Genomic DNA, 16,534 nt, shown 5'->3' with positions numbered 1-16,534 from the left:
ATTTAGCCGTAAAATGTCTGCAGCAGCTTGTTTCACCTGCTCCTGCTGCCTTGCTCACAAGCACAAAGACGCACGTGCCTCAGACGTCGGCCCGGGGCCACCCACGCACGGCCTGGAGGATGAGGGGCTCCAGCAGCCATGTCCTCCCCGCGTCTCCCGGCCAGCGGTGACAAACTACTCTTTGACCAGACCTTTCATGCCTGTACGAGATGCTGCTGCTACTTTTCTAGCGCGGCGGCAACGACAACAAAATGGATCAGCGGGAGCCTTGCGCTGTGCTGGCCCATCAGCCCACTGCCATGGCGGTGGGGTGAGGGTGAGCACAGGTACAAAACCCCCTGGCGTGGTTTGGGCCTGGTCGGCAGCCAAACACCACGCAGCAGCTCTCTCTCCCTTCCCCTCCGGCAATGAGAAGGGACAGAGAGCCAGGCTTGGGGTTCGAGATAGGACTGGGATGGGGAAAAATCCCCCTTTATGGTCACGAGCAAGAGGCAGACTCGTTAGGGGAAGGAAAAAAGAACATACATTTATTACAGACACTAACAACACATAACAGAGTAGGACAGTGAGAAGCATTGCCACATCTTGAGAACACCTTCCCCCCACCCCTCCCTCCTTCCCGGGCTCAGCTCTGCTCCCGATATCTCTACCTCCTCCCCCAGGGGCGCAGGGGCAGGGAATGGGGGGTGCAGGCAGTGCTGCCACTTCCCTTATCTTTGGTGAGGGGAGTTCCTGGAACTTGTTCCTCCTGCTCCATCGTGGTTCCCCCTCTCACAGCAGACAGTCCTCCACAAACTTTCTCTGACGTGAATCCCTCCCACAGGCCGCAGCGTTCCCCACACTGCTCCGTCATGGGTCACTAACTTCCTCCGACTGGATTCCCTCCCACGGCTGCAGCCCTTCCCGAGCTGCTCCGGCGTGGGACTCCCCCGCATGCTGCAATCCTCCCAGCACTGAATTACAGCAGCGGGGCTGCCTTTTCCCATGAGACCCCGGCCTTCTTCGGGCACAGAACCTTGATTATACCAAGCAGAAGCCACAGGCCATAATTCAGTGTCTGCTCCACCGTAGATCTTCATGGGTGGCAGAGGGGGGGCCGCCCTGCCGTCTCCCCACAGGATACAGGGGGGTCTCTGCTCCGGCACACCTCCCCCCTCCTTTCTTCCTCCGTTCCTCCACTGACCTTGGTGTTCACGCAGCTGCAGCGACTCCTCCTCACCAGTCCCACTGCTCCTCACCACGTCCCTTCTTAAATACGTTCTGGCAGAGGCGCAGCTGATGGGCTCAGTTTTGGTGCAGAGGTGGAGCTGACTTGGAGCTGGGGGAGCTCCGAGAAGCTTCTCACAGGGGCAACCCCGATAGCCCCCTCCCCTGCCACCAAAAAACCCCACCACTCGCTCAAACCCAGGACACCCCATGGTGCAGGAACCTCTGCCACACGAGAGCGATGGTAGAGGGAGCTTATTTAATGTTCATGCCTTATTTTCTGTTGCATCTCTGAATGTCCATGAGCAATGAACCACGGCAGCCCTACAGCACGGTTCCGGAGCTGCAGTTAGCACCAGGTTCATGACTTTGGTGAGATTGCAGCCCTTAATTTGCCACATCCATCAGCACCCTCCACTCACAAGCTTTCCTTCTACCCTGCTTTGAGATTAACGTTGAGGCACATAAAGTAACTGAAGGATGGTAGACTCGCAAAAGAACAAGCTGCAACTTCCTTCATCGCCTCATGCTCATCTTCTGCCCTGGAGCGGGGCTGCCTAAACCTCCTGCTTTTCCAGCTGCCGAGACACAACTCTGCATATGCTTTAAAAGGGGAAAAAGGTGACTTGCACAAAGTTACCTCTGAAAGCAGCACAAAAAAAAAAAAAAAATAAGTTCAAAGCAGCACGGTGGCCTCGGTGTGATCCAGGGCCTCGGCAGCCGAGCTGCCCACCGCACACTCGGGGGGCACGGCAGACACAAGCAGAGAGAAACTAACTCCAGCAGGCTTGCAGAAACGCCCTGGAAAGGCACGACGTACTGATTCTTGGAGCTACCTGCAGAGAAGGGGTGCAGCCCCGGGCCCTCTTGGCAGTGGGTAGGCTCCCCTCACGCAGCAGGACGGGCACGGATAGCTATTCCACCCGCAGGCAGAGGCGCAGAAACACGGGAGCACCTAACACGCCAAGAGCCGAGGCCCCAGCTTAAAAACCAACTGGGCTGCATCACGGTTGTTTCGGCAGCTACAGGCCCAAAGCTACCAGCAAAAAGGCAATCCGGCGAGTAAGCTCGCCATTTACAACAGGTGCTGTGGAGATTTAACAAGAAAATTTCCCCTTCCTAGCCCATCGTAGAAGCAGTGATTTGGGCAGGTGGGCCCCTCTTGCCGCTCTGGGGGCGCTTGGTTCAGCGGCAGGGACGTGCAGCTGGTTTTTTTTGTTTAAACACAAATGGCCAAGAATGCCTGACGCTTTCCTGTCGTCGCGGAGCTGCCCAGAACAGGCCGAGATCTTCAGAGGATGGACAAAGAAACGGTTCTTGATCCCAGAAGTCTGGGGTTTATATTGAACAAAATGAGCAACACGGCGACAGGCACTAGGGAGGAATGGTGACCAGAGTCAATTTAAGCACGACCGCAGCTGTGGCCCTAAAAATGGAATGTACAAAGGAAGCTGCAGACACACAGGAATAGGCATTCATGTTTTAGGTATTAATGTTTCAGTTGTTGAGAACACCATGGGACAAATGAAGTTCCAGTTAAAGCAGCAGTAAGGCCACAGATGGATATTTTACGAGGAACTTCAGAAGTATGGAAAAGAGACAGTAGAAGTAGTTTAATCAATAAATCAATATAGCATAAGTTGCAAATGAGGCAGGAGAACGAGAAAATATATTAAAACATTATTTAATCATAAAAGAAAGTTACATTCAGGTGAGAATCTTTTTAGCACAACAGAAAAAGCACCATCAGATATTTTAAAGTAATAGAGTTCCGTTTTAAAATATTCCGTGCATTTCAGTAGATTTTCATCCTTTCCTGGTAAGATATTATAACTGTTCTACGGTTTCAAAGCAAAAGATGCTGAACACCAGAATAAGACCCTCCAACTTGTCTTGCTTACGTCAGTCCTCTAATCCATCCTCAAGAGTGTATATTTAGCCTGCAAATGGATACGGTGGGACTCCTTTCACCCCTAGTCCTGTTATCTATTAAATCAGGAGAAAAAAAAAAAAAAAGGTTAGTGCAATAATTCACCCCTATCAGACACTTGCTTTTCTTTCACAACTAGACATGCTTTAATTTAGAAAAGGACTGTGTCCTCCAACTTGGTATCCTGCTATATTTTGCACATAGCAGCTCATCACAGCCAGGAACTTCAACCTATGCTCCTTCTTTAAAAGCTGAGTAATCATAGGCCAGAGTCCATTCCCCTAAAGCCTCTTCTCAGATACTACTAAACCTGAATTCTGCAGTTCACAACGTAACCCTCGGTACGTACACATATGGAAGAGCAGGACTTTAAAACAAATCCCAAGGTGACAAATTTTTGAAGAGATAATTTAGTTATAACTAACTAGAAAGTAAATAAAAGCAGACCCTTTTATCTGCCATTGATTGAGACACAGAAGTATTTACACATTCTTTCCGTAAAAAATAGAAAACTCAAACTGTGCTGGGAGGGGGAAAAGTAGAAAGAGGTGACGGCATAGAAAATTTCCAGTATCAGCATCGTCACAAATTCTAAACCCAAAAGTATTTTCAAATCTCTAAATACATTTATCTTTCTTGTCCTGCAACAGGAACCAAAGATATGAACAGTAGCTTAACACACGACTGATGTTCTAACAACCACCTTTCCACCACTCCAACTGGTTTGCTACCTGAAAAATGCAGGAGGGAAAAAATGCCCTACTAAGACAAGAGGAAAAAGTATCATTCACCTTGAAAATCCCACCAGCCTGTGGTTGCCGTGAAAGCCACTCTTTATCCATCCCGACACTGGCAGAAGTCACATACATTTCTGAGTAATCCTTTCCTCCAAAACAGCAGGAAGTTGTCTTGTCAACAGGAAGCTTCACAGTCTGGAGTCTTTTTCCTGAAGAAAAACACGCATGCCATTTCCTGTTTGTCTACTTCAGACAAGAAATTTAAACAAATTATTGCAAACTACCAGCGTGAAGCCAGGTGTTCCACAAGAGGGGGTACCACCAGGGCAGGGGGAGGTCCCCCCCGGAGTTTCAGCAGATTGATGAGCACCCTGACGGGGAGAAACCAGACCTCTGTAAACCGCGTTGTCGATGCTCTATCATTTGACCAGTTTCAGTCTCGGTGATCACAAAGAAATCCCACCCCCAAACCCAGCCTGTCCTCTAATTAAATGCAAACATCCACAGCACAGACACCTGTATCTCAGCTCAGAATCTAGGCTGCCCATGCAGACAATGGAAATGGGATATAATTCCTCCCTGAAATAGGTCACATGAATCACGCCCTAGACCTGCTGACTTTTCTACTTTGAACTACAAAGGAAGCCCGGAGCGAGCAGACCTCGTGCAGCTCTGCTGAGGCGTACCTCGTGCTACACCTCTACTGCCTGCAGTTAAAGCAGATTAATTCCTAGAAGTTCTTCCTGAATTTCAATAGCCTTTCAAATCAAGCTTGCATAAAATAGGGATCATGGGACGTTACAAGAAACTAGTGCCACCATAAATAAAATTACGCATTTATTAGACCAACAAACAGCTACCATCCTAACGACAGGAGTAAACAGATTGTCTCCAGCCTTGACCAGAAGGCTGTCGAGATACCTTACAGTACATTTTTCAAAAATGCCTCTTAATTCTGGGCAATAAGTGTTTATAATCACCACGCCTATTTTATTTACCTACAATTGAATTTTTCTTTCTAGAAACATGCTAAAGCACATGGGTCTCCGTACAAAACATGTAATTTCCCTGGCAGCCCAATTGCATGTGTAAAGGGCTCGGCCCCCCTTACAGTAACTGTTTAGTGATGGGTTGAAATAGCAGGAGAGTAACTTTCATGTTGGGAACCCTGCAAGGAGAAAGAAGAAGTGGATGGGAAGTTTGGCCCACTTAGCTCCTATGAGACGTTTCTGGTCAACTTCAGAGTGGGGCACCATTTCCCAGGAGGTGTTTAGCAAAGTAAGCACCAGTCTTTAAAATCTTTTGCCTCACCCAACAAGCTGTGTGAAGCAATGTTGTGAGGAACCCCAATGAGCTGACAAAAGCACAGACCCAACAGCTTCACCTGTACCACAACACTAAGCAGGTCCTAAGTGCAGGTAAAAGCCACATCCTTAAGCTGTTAGTGCAGTCCTGGCACAATTTTGGCCCACCTAGACGGGTACGCTGCTCCCCAGAGGCAGTTTGGGCTCGGTTTTGGTGTGGGAAGACCACCTGGCTGTGCAAAATAAGCTATAATATACTATAGGGTGCAGGACTAAAGGACAGAGCCTGATGCATTTTACTTGCTAGCACGGATGTAACCAGTACGTCCAGAGCACAGGACTGAAAGGAAAGAGCAGAATTGTCTTTGCTTCAATGGTCACCTGACACAAGGGCTGGGTACTTTAAAACTCTCTTTTAATCCCCAAATAAATAAAAGAAAATAGCAAGCGAGCAGTGGTGAAAGAGCCTCTTGTATGTAATAGCCTGGAAATTTTGAGCACTCTGGGATTCCTGGTGCTGTATAATCTTATTTGGCACACATTTTGACCTACAATGGCCAAAGTAAAAATCAAGCTCAAATTAAAAAAAAAAAATAAAAATCAAAATCAGTGTAAGAGCGTTTAGATTGTCAGAGATTATTTGCATGTCTGGTTAACTGTTTTGTTTTTTTTTTTTTTTTCCCTGAGAAGAGCAGATTTTTCAAAATACCTAGGAAATTGGGAGAGAAGTCCTGTCTGTCGCCTGGGAGTAACACGGACCAGTACGAGTCCCAAGACAACGCTCCTGCCAACTTGCTCTGGCAACACTTGGTGGTTATCCAGTCAGCTGGCAGCAGAAGGACTACATGGCTACATGGTTACATGTATAAAATGCTCCAGAAGCCACCCTGGAAATTGGCTGACACCAACTCTGGGAGAAAATGAGTGGAAAGGGCATTCAAAGGGCAAAACACACACTGTAGGAGAAAAGGTGTGAGCCCCAAAGACAAGGGGAGAGACCCTGAGTGTATTTGCAGAGTGGTCTCAGCACGTAACAGCCTGGAAGATATTGTTTGCAGAGCTCAGAGATAAGCAGTGTCTTCCTGGAGGTGCAAGAAAATCTTCACCTGGATGCTCTAAAATCTACCTGAAGTATTCATCTATGCTTGGTGAAGGAGAGAGAAACTTAGCAAATATTTTAGACCCTACGTAATCAAAGGATCTAAAAGTACCTTCATTAGGAAGAACTGTAAAATATTTAATTCCAAATTAAAAGACACAATTGCAGAGAACTGGCAGGTCCCTAAGTGACCAGAAGGTATGACAAGTCTTGGCAAGGTACAAGTCAGACATCCCTTCTGAGCCCTTTGCACCAGGGGCAGTCATCACAGCCTTTCCCTGTACCACGTCCTGAAGGCAGCAGCTATCTAGGCTGAAGATGCCTAGACCTGAAAAGCTCACTTCACCCTGAAGGGCAAAACCTGCACTTAGAAGAGATGCCAAGCAAAAAAGTTTCCTTGCCCATCCCCCTAAAAACGCGGCTCCAAGCTTTGCTATTGGTGAAACCTGAAAATCCCTGGTGTGCTTTAGATGAGCTCTTTATCAGTGGATGTATCTGCAACGGGCTGACAGGCATTCAAGCCACACTTAACAGCTATTGTGCATTAAAAGAGAGGCTTTCACGGAGTTCTCTTCAAACCTGTCTGGGTTATCTCCCTCAACAGTCACAAATCGCTCAGGAGCCAGCGAATTGCAGATTTTAGATGTGCAGATAAGCGTGAGATATTCACCAACAAGGTGGCTCTTTTTGACATGAATATTTAACCTGTGAAACTTCTGGGGTGCTTGTTGGCTGCGGGGTGCTGGGAGTTTTACAAGGGCACGGCCAGACAGATAGGTTCACGGAAGAGAAATCCACTGGCACCTACAGATACATCAAAATCGCATCCAGCTCGGAAAGACCCTGATCTGAGCAAAGTTAGGGATTCAGAGTGCATTAGGGATATGTATTCTGCTGCCAATATTCTTAGTCTCCCTATGCATCTGTTTATGGATGCTATTCCCTTAAGAAGACACCTCCAAACAGGAGGAGGAAAGGGAAAACAAGTTAAAAAAAAAAAAAAAGAGAAGGTGAAAACCAGGGAGGAAAAGGGTAGAAAGAGTGAACCAGAGAGGAAGAAAGGTGGAGTCCACTGCTCCAGGAGGGTACTCAGAGGGCTGGCAAAGGTCACCAAGGAGTGCTCTGCCCACCAAAGCATGAAGATGTGTGACCAGAAACGGGTCCCAGAGCTGGTGGGATCTCCCAGCTAGAGACTCCTCCTCCTAGGGCCGGGGTGCAGACTGTGGGGCAGGAGGGAGTCCCGCAGGTTGGCAAGGCCTTGGGTGGGTACAGGTGAAAAGGTGAGGGGAAAGGCACTGCCCGAGCCCCAGGCAAGAGGCTCGGGAGGAGCGAGAAGAGAGGCTGGAGCCTGGCCTGCCTGCCGCGCACCGCGGGGGCCGCACGCGTCGAGGGGCGCTGGCACCCCCAAAGCTGCAGCCCCACAGAGCCCCCGCCACTTCTGTTAGGGCTGGCCTGAGAGAGACCCCCTAACAGAGACCTAACGGAGAGCCCAGCTGCAACCAGAGGTGCAGTCGCTTCGATGCGGCATTATGCAAACCTGTGCTGCCTGGCATCTGGCAAAATCACGCTCCCACTCTCACCCACTGGCCCCGTGCAGACAGGGCGGGTTCAGTCTCCCTGAAGGGCTTCACACGTGTTTTTTAGCCAGACTAAACCATGCCTGGCAGACCATCGAGGTCCAAATCAGAGTAGCAATGAATGACGTTGCCTCAGACAATGGGCACACCCCAAACGTTACCGTGGGAATGATAAAATGCTGTGGAATCCATTAAATCTTTTTTACTATTTCAATTGCAAAATTTATCATGTAAATAATATTCAACAATTAAAAAAACGCCGCTGGCATCGGTGTCATGTGGGACTTGTATTAACCTCAGTAGGCTGCCCAAAATAATACACTATGCTGGAGAAACAAGACAAAAAAATTGCTTAAGTCATCATTGTTATTTCATGGCTTATTCATTTTCTTCCACATCATTTATCAGGGAGGTAATAAGTTTGGAGGATGCAAGAGGATGTTAGCTCAAACAATTCACAAGTATAATGGTAATCTCCTCAGCAACTTTACCTTTTCCAACACGACAAGAGGCTGGGAACAACGGAGACTTATTTACAAAGCTAACTTTTGAGATCAGGGACATACAATTGGGTTGTTTGTTTTTTTTTTTAAAAAAGGTAGTGTTTTAAAAAGAGCAAATATACAGTTTCTGTGAGGGGAAAAAAACACCTCTCACTCTTTGCTTTTTTTTTTTTTTTTTTTTTAAAAAAAAAAAAAATCAGAATTCCAGTCCGCCCTTAGCAGGGACTTACCAGTCTCAGGGTCAAGACGAATCACTCTCCCACCATCGTAACAAGCTACCCAGAGTTTGCCTTCTATATCAATGCACATCCCATCAGGAATGCTCTCCTCTTTTTCCAGTTTGTATATACTCCTACGGTTGCCTGCAGGGTAGAAAAACCACAACAAAACTGAGTGAGACAGTTGTTATACATTTTATCAGTCACAGCTCAGCAGAGTCACTTGTACTATTATTTTCAAAAGCTGTGCTGAAGTCCCGAGTTTTTTCATATGAAAGAAATGGATCGTGTCTGCTGCCTTGTTTGTTTCCTGAGTCAGTTGTTTCTCAGCGTGGAACCCTGTGGATCAGTTTCTATCCACTGAAAGTATATCCTTTTTTTCTGGTGTTCATTTCTAGTGCATCACTCATGCACCCTACTTACAATATTAAATGAATAACTGAATAAATTAATGTTTTATATATTCAGAAAATTGATGACGTGTTCTAAAAGCAGTTTGGATCATTTCAAGTATGGGTCACTTCCAGTCAACAAACTGGAGACTTTTCAAACAGATTGCTGGAACGTGCCAATAATCACTCTTCCAACACAAAACTGACCTTCAGATATATAAACTGAGAGTTTATATAAACACAGAGTTACGAAAAGCATCAACTTCAAAGGCATACTGTCAACCTAAAACCAAAAAACTCTTTCTGAACTTTTATCCACTGTTATTAAAGAAAATTAAAACCAACTTTCCAACACTGTTTATTTAATGCTCTGACAACTTCAATGTTTCTCATATGTAGCAATATTTTTAATGAGTTTCCTTTGTGCTCCTGGGGATTGTCAGACTGCCCACAGAAAGAGAGGGAGCGAGCACGGGTGAGGGTGAGAGGAGAACCACACTATTTCCCAGTGAAAAATTCAATTGTAAGCCGTAGCAGAGAGGCACCAGGACAAGATGCTACACCGAGAATGTCTTTAAACTCACAGTTTTAAAACTTAATATCAAACTGACTGGGTTCTTTTAAAGCAAAATACTACAGTCCATGTACTCAAAAGTAAACTATTAGTCCAAGTCACTGGAATTTCTCATTTGCCCAAGCTTGTAGAAGCCCTTAAGGGATTGTTTTGTTTTAAGTAAATGAAGGAAGAAGTTTTGAGTTACTGCTTTCCAGTTGTTGCTTAGCTCTGTCTACAGAATCTTCATCTAAGAGCTTATATTTTAAAAAACAAATCAGGGTGAAAAAAGAATCTAGAGAAGCTACCAGAGTTTTTGCACAAGACTACAAGCTTTTCTGTTACTTCGCCTGTGCTGTCAGGAATAAGAAAAACACAGCCACAGAACTGTAGCCACACAAGAAACACTTTGCCCTTTTTACACAGGAAGATGAAATACGCATTGTGTTCAGGAACAGTAGTCCAGATTACTACTCAAAACTCCACAATTTAAATACTTTAGAATATTACCAACAACCTCTGACTAGTTTGAGCTAGGAGCCTACACAGGCACAGATGAATGTTAAGATGGCTTCTGCTGTTTTGTTCTAAAGAGGTTTCTGAAGAAGCACTTCCAAAGCCCTGATCACCTCTGCGTAATAACCACAATGGAAAGGAACATCACAATCTTTAGGCACAAACGATTATTTTAAAACACAACAACTCATACCAATTTTTCCAGTTTGGAGGTCATAATCAAAGGCATCCACTGAATAGGACAAGCTGTCAATGTAAAAGAAGGTTTTGTGATCCAGCGACCAGTCCAGCCCGTTAGAAATGTCCACCTGATCAAAGTGCTTCACCAGCGAGAGGTCGGAGAAGAGCGCATACAGAGAGCCCTGGCGTCTTTCCAGCACGGCAGGTCGAATCTCCTCAGCCATCGTACCTGTGCAGAGACAGAGAGGGAAAAGCAGGTTCAGAGTGAACATGTTTGGCGGCAGCCCCTCGCAGTGATGCTGCCCACGATGCCCATGTAGACGGGAGCAGCGTGGGGGCTTCAGAAATCCGGGGAAGAAACGGAGTGAAAAGCAAAAGAAAAAGGCAGATTTCCAAAGTGCTTGCTTTTTTAGCGGAAGCCGACAGAACACAACCTTTGGTTTTTTTGCTGAACTGTGGCAGAAACGGTGCGCAGCATGATTTCTGCAAAATGCTTTATTCAGTCCTTCAACTACGAAGAAAGGTGTGGTCAGCATTTAACTTCCCACAAATCTTAACATCACGTATAGCAGTGAGACTGGGAAAAAAAAATGCCCTCCTCCCTCAGACTGAGTCTTGCCAAAGCCTCTTCAGAAACAAATCTCATCTTCATGGTTCAAAGTTGGCAGCCGAGACCGGCTCTTGAGAGGCTGGATAAAAAAAGCAAGTTAAGGTATAAGCCTGGGGACCCAACTTCAGGGCAGATGCACAGAATGGAGGACAGGATCACGGGACATCTGAGGCTGGAGGACACTTCTGGAGATCAGCCCGGCCCACCCCCTGCTCAGAGCAGCATCAGCCACCACAGGCTGCTCGGGGCAGCAGCGTGTCTTGGAAGACCTCCACCGACAGAGACGCCACAGCCTCTCCACAACCCGTTCCACTGCTCGATCATCCAAGGCACAAGAATTTTCTTACATTTAAACAGAACTTCCTGAATTTCACTTTGTGCCCGCTGCCCCTGGTCCCGTCACTGGGGACCACTGGGCAGAGCCTGGCTCCATCTTCTTTACTCCCCTCCCATCAAATACTTAACACACATGGATAAGATCATCCTGAGCCTTCTCTTCTCCAGGCTGAACAGTCACACAGTTTTTAGAAATACCACCTATAAATTCTGATTTATAAAGAACCAACCCCACAATATCATAAATTTCTCACTGGAAAAGTATTTTCTATTGGCACTCTGCCACTGTTCCAAACAAGCATGCCAACAGGGAGTAACTGGGCAGGCTCTGATTAGTGGGCCTCTTTTTAAAAAAATAGTCCTGATAAGATGGTGTCCAGGTGATACAAACAGATTTGTAAACGGGATTAAACTGCCTGAAGACAACAATAACAAAAAAACCCCCAAACCATGGCAACCATTTAACTGTGAACAAACACCTGCTGCATCTACAACTGATCACTGCACCTCATCACCAAAAACCTAAGGGAGCAGCAGAAGGGAGGAACCCCCTGCAGCATACCTGCAAAATACCTCCCCGCAGGATCCACTTTCCCATCATTGAATCGGTTGTTTGGTTTATCCTTGTCCACGTGAGTAATGGTGGTTACCAGCTGCTCTTTCCATTTCAAAGCAGCAAACCTGGTTCCCAGGGTGATGACGTAATCCCCAGATTTCCGGAGCGCCACGGAGCTCACGGGAGCGTCTAGGAACGGGGTGAGATGGAAAAGAGGTATGTGCTGTGGCGAGACATTTCTGCCTGCTTTAGACACACAAGCAATCACACTGAACTCAGTGAGACCACAGGCAAGAGAAACAACCTACTTTTCTACCAACGAAACTAATGTTTCAATACATAGATCCTTTCATGTGAAGAGCGCATACTTAATGCATACAGAATGTTGCTCTGAAGAGAATCACCAGTTTGAGACATAAACTCGGGGAACTTGAGCATTACCACCGCTTGCAGGAGCGATAATCACTGCCAGCACCTCGTCTGCTAGGCGCTTTAGAAAAAACACATAGAAAGGGGGAGAGGTACGGGCACGTATGCTTTTTACCACAGGTTACTGTGTAGGTTCCCTCCTCCCCAAGGGAAAAAATCGATAGCCACAAGAGCTCTGGAGCAACTGTTCGTTTAGCACAGCTCCTGGGTAAATCAGCACTCCGTGGCCGCTCCGTCGTAACTCATGGGGACAGAGTATCTGTGCTGGGACAGGTCACGCTGGGCAGGAGAGCCACCCCTCTGCTCCAGGCTCTGCCATGCAGTCCAGACACGCATCCAGCAGCACCGAAAACACGGCAAGGAGGGGCAGAGCTTTCCGAGGGTTAAAACGAAACAGATCATCAGTAAATGCTCCGTGGTTAGTTTACACTCATTTCAGCTATTATGCAGTAAAACCTCAATTTCAGGTTATTATAAAGAAATTAGTAAAAAAACTGGAGAAATTAGCGTGAAGATAGCATTTCTGTAAAAGCCTGCAATTGGATGTGATATAAGGAATAGTAGCTTTAACAGGGTAATAAAGTCTGGGATAATATTTCGTATGCATGGGACTGTCAACTTTCTAATTTAAAAATAAACCGTTTCTTGTATTTATTAGCTTTGCAGAGGTATAATCAGGTAATAGTTTCACAAACACTACTAACCACCACCAGCCCCCCACTGTTGCTGAGAGGAGCTGCTCCTTTCTGGGTGCTTGCTCTGGGCTCAGGACAGCCCTTCCCTTTGCAGCCCCAGCAGCGGCACCACCACGCCAGAGACCCGAACGCTGTTTGCCCCCACGGCCGGGGGTTCACACCCGGATCGATCGCGGGCTCAACTCTAGCAACCTCTTCACTCAGAGGCGACCTGGAGCGTGACCGCGCTGCTGAGGCTGCTGGTGGTCTGGGCTCATCTATGCTGGGCGAGCGGGTGCCCCTTCTCCCTCCCGTGCCAGCACAGAGAGGTGGGCAGAGTCCCCTCAGCCACGCGTGGCACCCACAGAAAGGAAAACATTTTGCTGCTCTTCCGACTGCCAGTACCCACGCTGATAAGCACGTAGTGGTGTTTTCCCTGGGGAGCTGAAAAGGGCACCTGAAGCTGTTGCTAAGTGTGGGGTTGCTGCAATTCTCTACAAGCTTCAGTAACGAGTAATTTCTTGCTCAGTTCCCACTTTGGACATCAACCCGCTATTTCAATCACGTGGCACTCTGGTTGGTTGGGGTTTTTTTGGTCTTTTAGTCGTGGTATTCCCAAAGGCACAGCTATGAATTATTGCTGCTATTACTGAACAGAGGAAGCAGAAGGAAGTAAAGAAAAAAAGGTAACTACTTCAGCTACTAGTCCTTCTACATCTCCTGAGAAGCCACATGTAAAAAATTACACCTTTGAGAGCAGGTCCAAGTCGGGGGAGAGGCAGGGAGAAGCACGCTCCTTCAGCTAAGGTAAGAGGAAATAAGTATGGGAAGCAATAGTTCCAAAATTAGCGTCAGGCCTTCCCTCATCTCAAAACTGGCAACTACAGTAATGTGAAAGGCAGATGAGCCCTGATCAATTTATTGTCAATACTGTGAACGCCTTACGGGTGGGCAAAAGCAAGTGATTTTCATCCAGTGTTGCTGAACATGAGAAAGTAATACATCCAAGTACTTAAACCACTTAAGGAGCTGTCTTCAGACAACCAAATATTTACATTATCACATCCAGAAGTAAATCCGCAACTCTTTATGAGTTAGGACACCTCTTCCTTTCTGGAATAAATACTTAAAACTGTTGAGATTCTAGCTGGTGACACTGTTACCTTAACCTCAAGTGCCCTCTTCGGCCGAGCAAGGCGAGCTTTTAGGGAGAGGTCTCCCGGCGCCAGAGGAGAGCCAAACAGCATCCCCCCCCGCAGGATCCTGCCCACGCGGGACAGTGGGTTCCCGAGCCGCCCCTTACCCACGGAGACGGCCTGGACTCGCCCGGTGGCCGGGCTCCAGCGGCACACCTTCCTGCCCGGGATGTCCACGCAGAGGAGCGCGCCCTCCTTCTCGTCCCACACGGGCGACTCGCCGATCCCGTAGCCCTCCGCGGCCACGCACTCCACCTTCACGGATGACATGCCTGTGGGGAAAAAGCACCCCGCTCGACCCACGCCCGGGGGTTTCACCTGCGCGGAGCAACGCTGCTTGCGCCCGATCCGCGCTGGTTAATGATTCTCACACACGGGCGGCAACAACGCGGCCGTGGGTTGCGCCCACGGCCGAAGCCGGCGGGGAGCCCGCCACGGCGGCGGCGGCGTGAGGGCGCCTGGCGCCGGCCTGTGCGCGGCACGGCCTGCAAATCCGGCGTGGTGGGGCGAAAAATGAAAATAAAAAAAAAAAAAAAAAAAAAAAAATAGAGGAGGGGGCGGGAAGGAGGAATAAAAGAAAGGAAAATAATAAAAGCGTTGTGCGGGCGGGCGGGCCCGGGAGGGAGAGGCCCGCTCGCCGCCAAACCCCCCCCCCCCCCCAGGCTGCTCAGGCGCACCTCCCGCGGCGGCCGCGCTGCTGCCGTGCAATTTAAACGCACAGCTATAGATGTATGTATTTATATGAGGGAAAAAAGTAATAATAACAGAACAGCCCCCCACACGCGCGCACCCACCCCGCTGGCCCTACCTGTTCCCCCCCCCCCCGGTGCAGCCAGAGGCCGCGCTCGCCCCGCCGCCCTTATAGCGGGGAGGGGAGGCGGGGGGGGGCCACGCTCCGCCGGGCTGAGGGGCCGGCGGCCGGGCCTTGGCTGCCCGCGGCCTGGGCGGGCCCCTCGGCCTGCCCGGGCCTCCCTCCCGCCCGAGGTGGGGTGGGTTTGTGGGGGGGGGGGGGCGGCCATTTTACCCCCACCCGCTTTGGGGTTATCTCCACATAGCGCGGCGAGGTGGCGGGCGACGGGGGTGGTTCGGCTCGGCTCCCCCTTCCCCGAGCTGCAGGGAGGAAGAAGAGGGAGAACAGATTTCTCTCCCCGCCAGGCCAAGTGTCTCCACTCCCCGGCGGGGCCTGGTTCCTACCTGCCTTCTCCCAGCTGTGGTTCAGGCGTCCGCTGGTCCATGTTCAGCACCAGGGATCTTTCTCCACAGCTCCTGCAGCATTTCCCCGGTTATCCAGAAATCCAGAGCCGCCTTTTGCTTCCCCTTGCTGCAGAGCCTCAAAAACTTACAGAGGCGCCAGGCAGACGGCTAGCATCAAAATTTCCAGGTGCAGTTCCGCGCACAGGGCGCTTTGTGAACGCCACTTCTCTTCAGCATCCCAGGACAGAGTGCTTTCTCGACTTGGATTTGGTCATCCCCCTAGGGATCCGTGATGCGAAAGCAGGTTCAGTCCCACTGTGCCGTGTCTTCTCCCTGCAACTCTGGCAGCACCAGGCAGGCTGGCCGCCGCGTCCCCACGAGCCGGGATGAAGGCGGTTTTGCCAAAAGCCGCCTTTTCCCCCAGCCGGACTCTTCTTTCCAGCTGGCACGTGTGGCAGCCCCATCACTCACGGGGCACAGCCCAGCGTGGCACACCAGTGACTCCGTGTCACCCACCAGGGTCTGGTATCAGGCAGCCCCCTCACAGCTCAACAGATTTTATCTGTTCCTCATCACACACCTTCCTCTTGGCAATTATCTCCTGTGAAACATTTTTACAGGGTAACCTTTATTTATCCAGCAAGTGCTCGCACCCCAGGCTTCATTTAGTCATGTCCTTATTTTTTTTAATGTTATATTTGGAAAGTTCAAGGGCTACATGAGCTTACCAACATGTGTTTCATGCAGGCTTCCCTCAATGGACTACTACAGTGACATTAACTTATTGTCACCTTATCTGAGCAGTTAGGCTTTTCTTTTACAGGCCTGCATAGCATTACTTCAGTGCCTAGCACTGAATTTTTTCTTTCTGTCCCCACTGTGGTGTTGTACAACAAACAGCAGGATTTCATCTCAGACCTCAGGCAAGCAAATTATTAGTGACTGCCAACGCAGAAAACAAACATCCAGAAAAGAAGTGCCACGGCTCACTCCTTCATACATTTTACAACAAGGAAAGAGAATAGAGGTTTTAAAAAAATTAATGTATGCAAAGAATTAATCAAGCAACTACAGTGAAGTACAATTACCACTTTTTACAAAGCTCAGCCACGTTTGCTGCTCTCCCACGGTCCTCGCACACTACGAGGCCGTTTGGGATACGTGGCCAACACAAGAGCAGGAGATACTCACACCCTCAACCCACCTGGCCCATCTCTCTGCTCCTTGCTGACTTCGGCATTTGCCAGCATGGTTTGGAGGCATCAAAACAAGCTGTGTGTCGACACACGCTTTGGGAGAAAATTAACAGCTTCCGTGAGCGCTG

The 16,534-nt window shown here is 48.6% G+C and overlaps 1 protein-coding gene across 2 annotated transcripts; it reads right to left on the bottom strand.

Annotated features, from left to right (window-relative positions):
• Window positions 1-2,726: 2,726 nt before the first annotated feature.
• LOC104368274 (regucalcin) lies at window positions 2,727-15,653 on the bottom strand. Of its 2 annotated transcripts, none has more exons than XM_032982487.2 (7): window positions 15,211-15,653; window positions 14,124-14,288; window positions 11,724-11,906; window positions 10,229-10,444; window positions 8,587-8,718; window positions 3,928-4,082; window positions 2,727-3,192 (listed from the first exon to the last, which is right to left on the bottom strand). In XM_032982487.2, exons 2-7 carry the CDS (start codon window positions 14,284-14,286, stop codon window positions 3,142-3,144), a joined length of 900 nt encoding a protein of 299 aa, XP_032838378.1. In that variant the 5' UTR covers window positions 14,287-14,288; window positions 15,211-15,653; the 3' UTR covers window positions 2,727-3,141. The 2 variants fall into 2 exon arrangements, with proteins under 2 accessions (XP_032838378.1, XP_042644931.1); XM_042788997.1 differs by lacking the exon at window positions 15,211-15,653 and adding an exon at window positions 14,825-14,943.
• Window positions 15,654-16,534: the final 881 nt, after the last annotated feature.

The sequence above is a fragment of the Tyto alba genome, unplaced genomic scaffold (genome assembly GCF_018691265.1).
Source record: "Tyto alba isolate M040663 unplaced genomic scaffold, T.alba_DEE_v4.0 Super-Scaffold_14, whole genome shotgun sequence".
Classification (NCBI taxonomy): Eukaryota; Metazoa; Chordata; class Aves; order Strigiformes; family Tytonidae; genus Tyto; species Tyto alba.
Note: the sequence above shows the minus strand (reverse complement) of the source record. Positions and strands in the feature narration are given on the sequence as shown.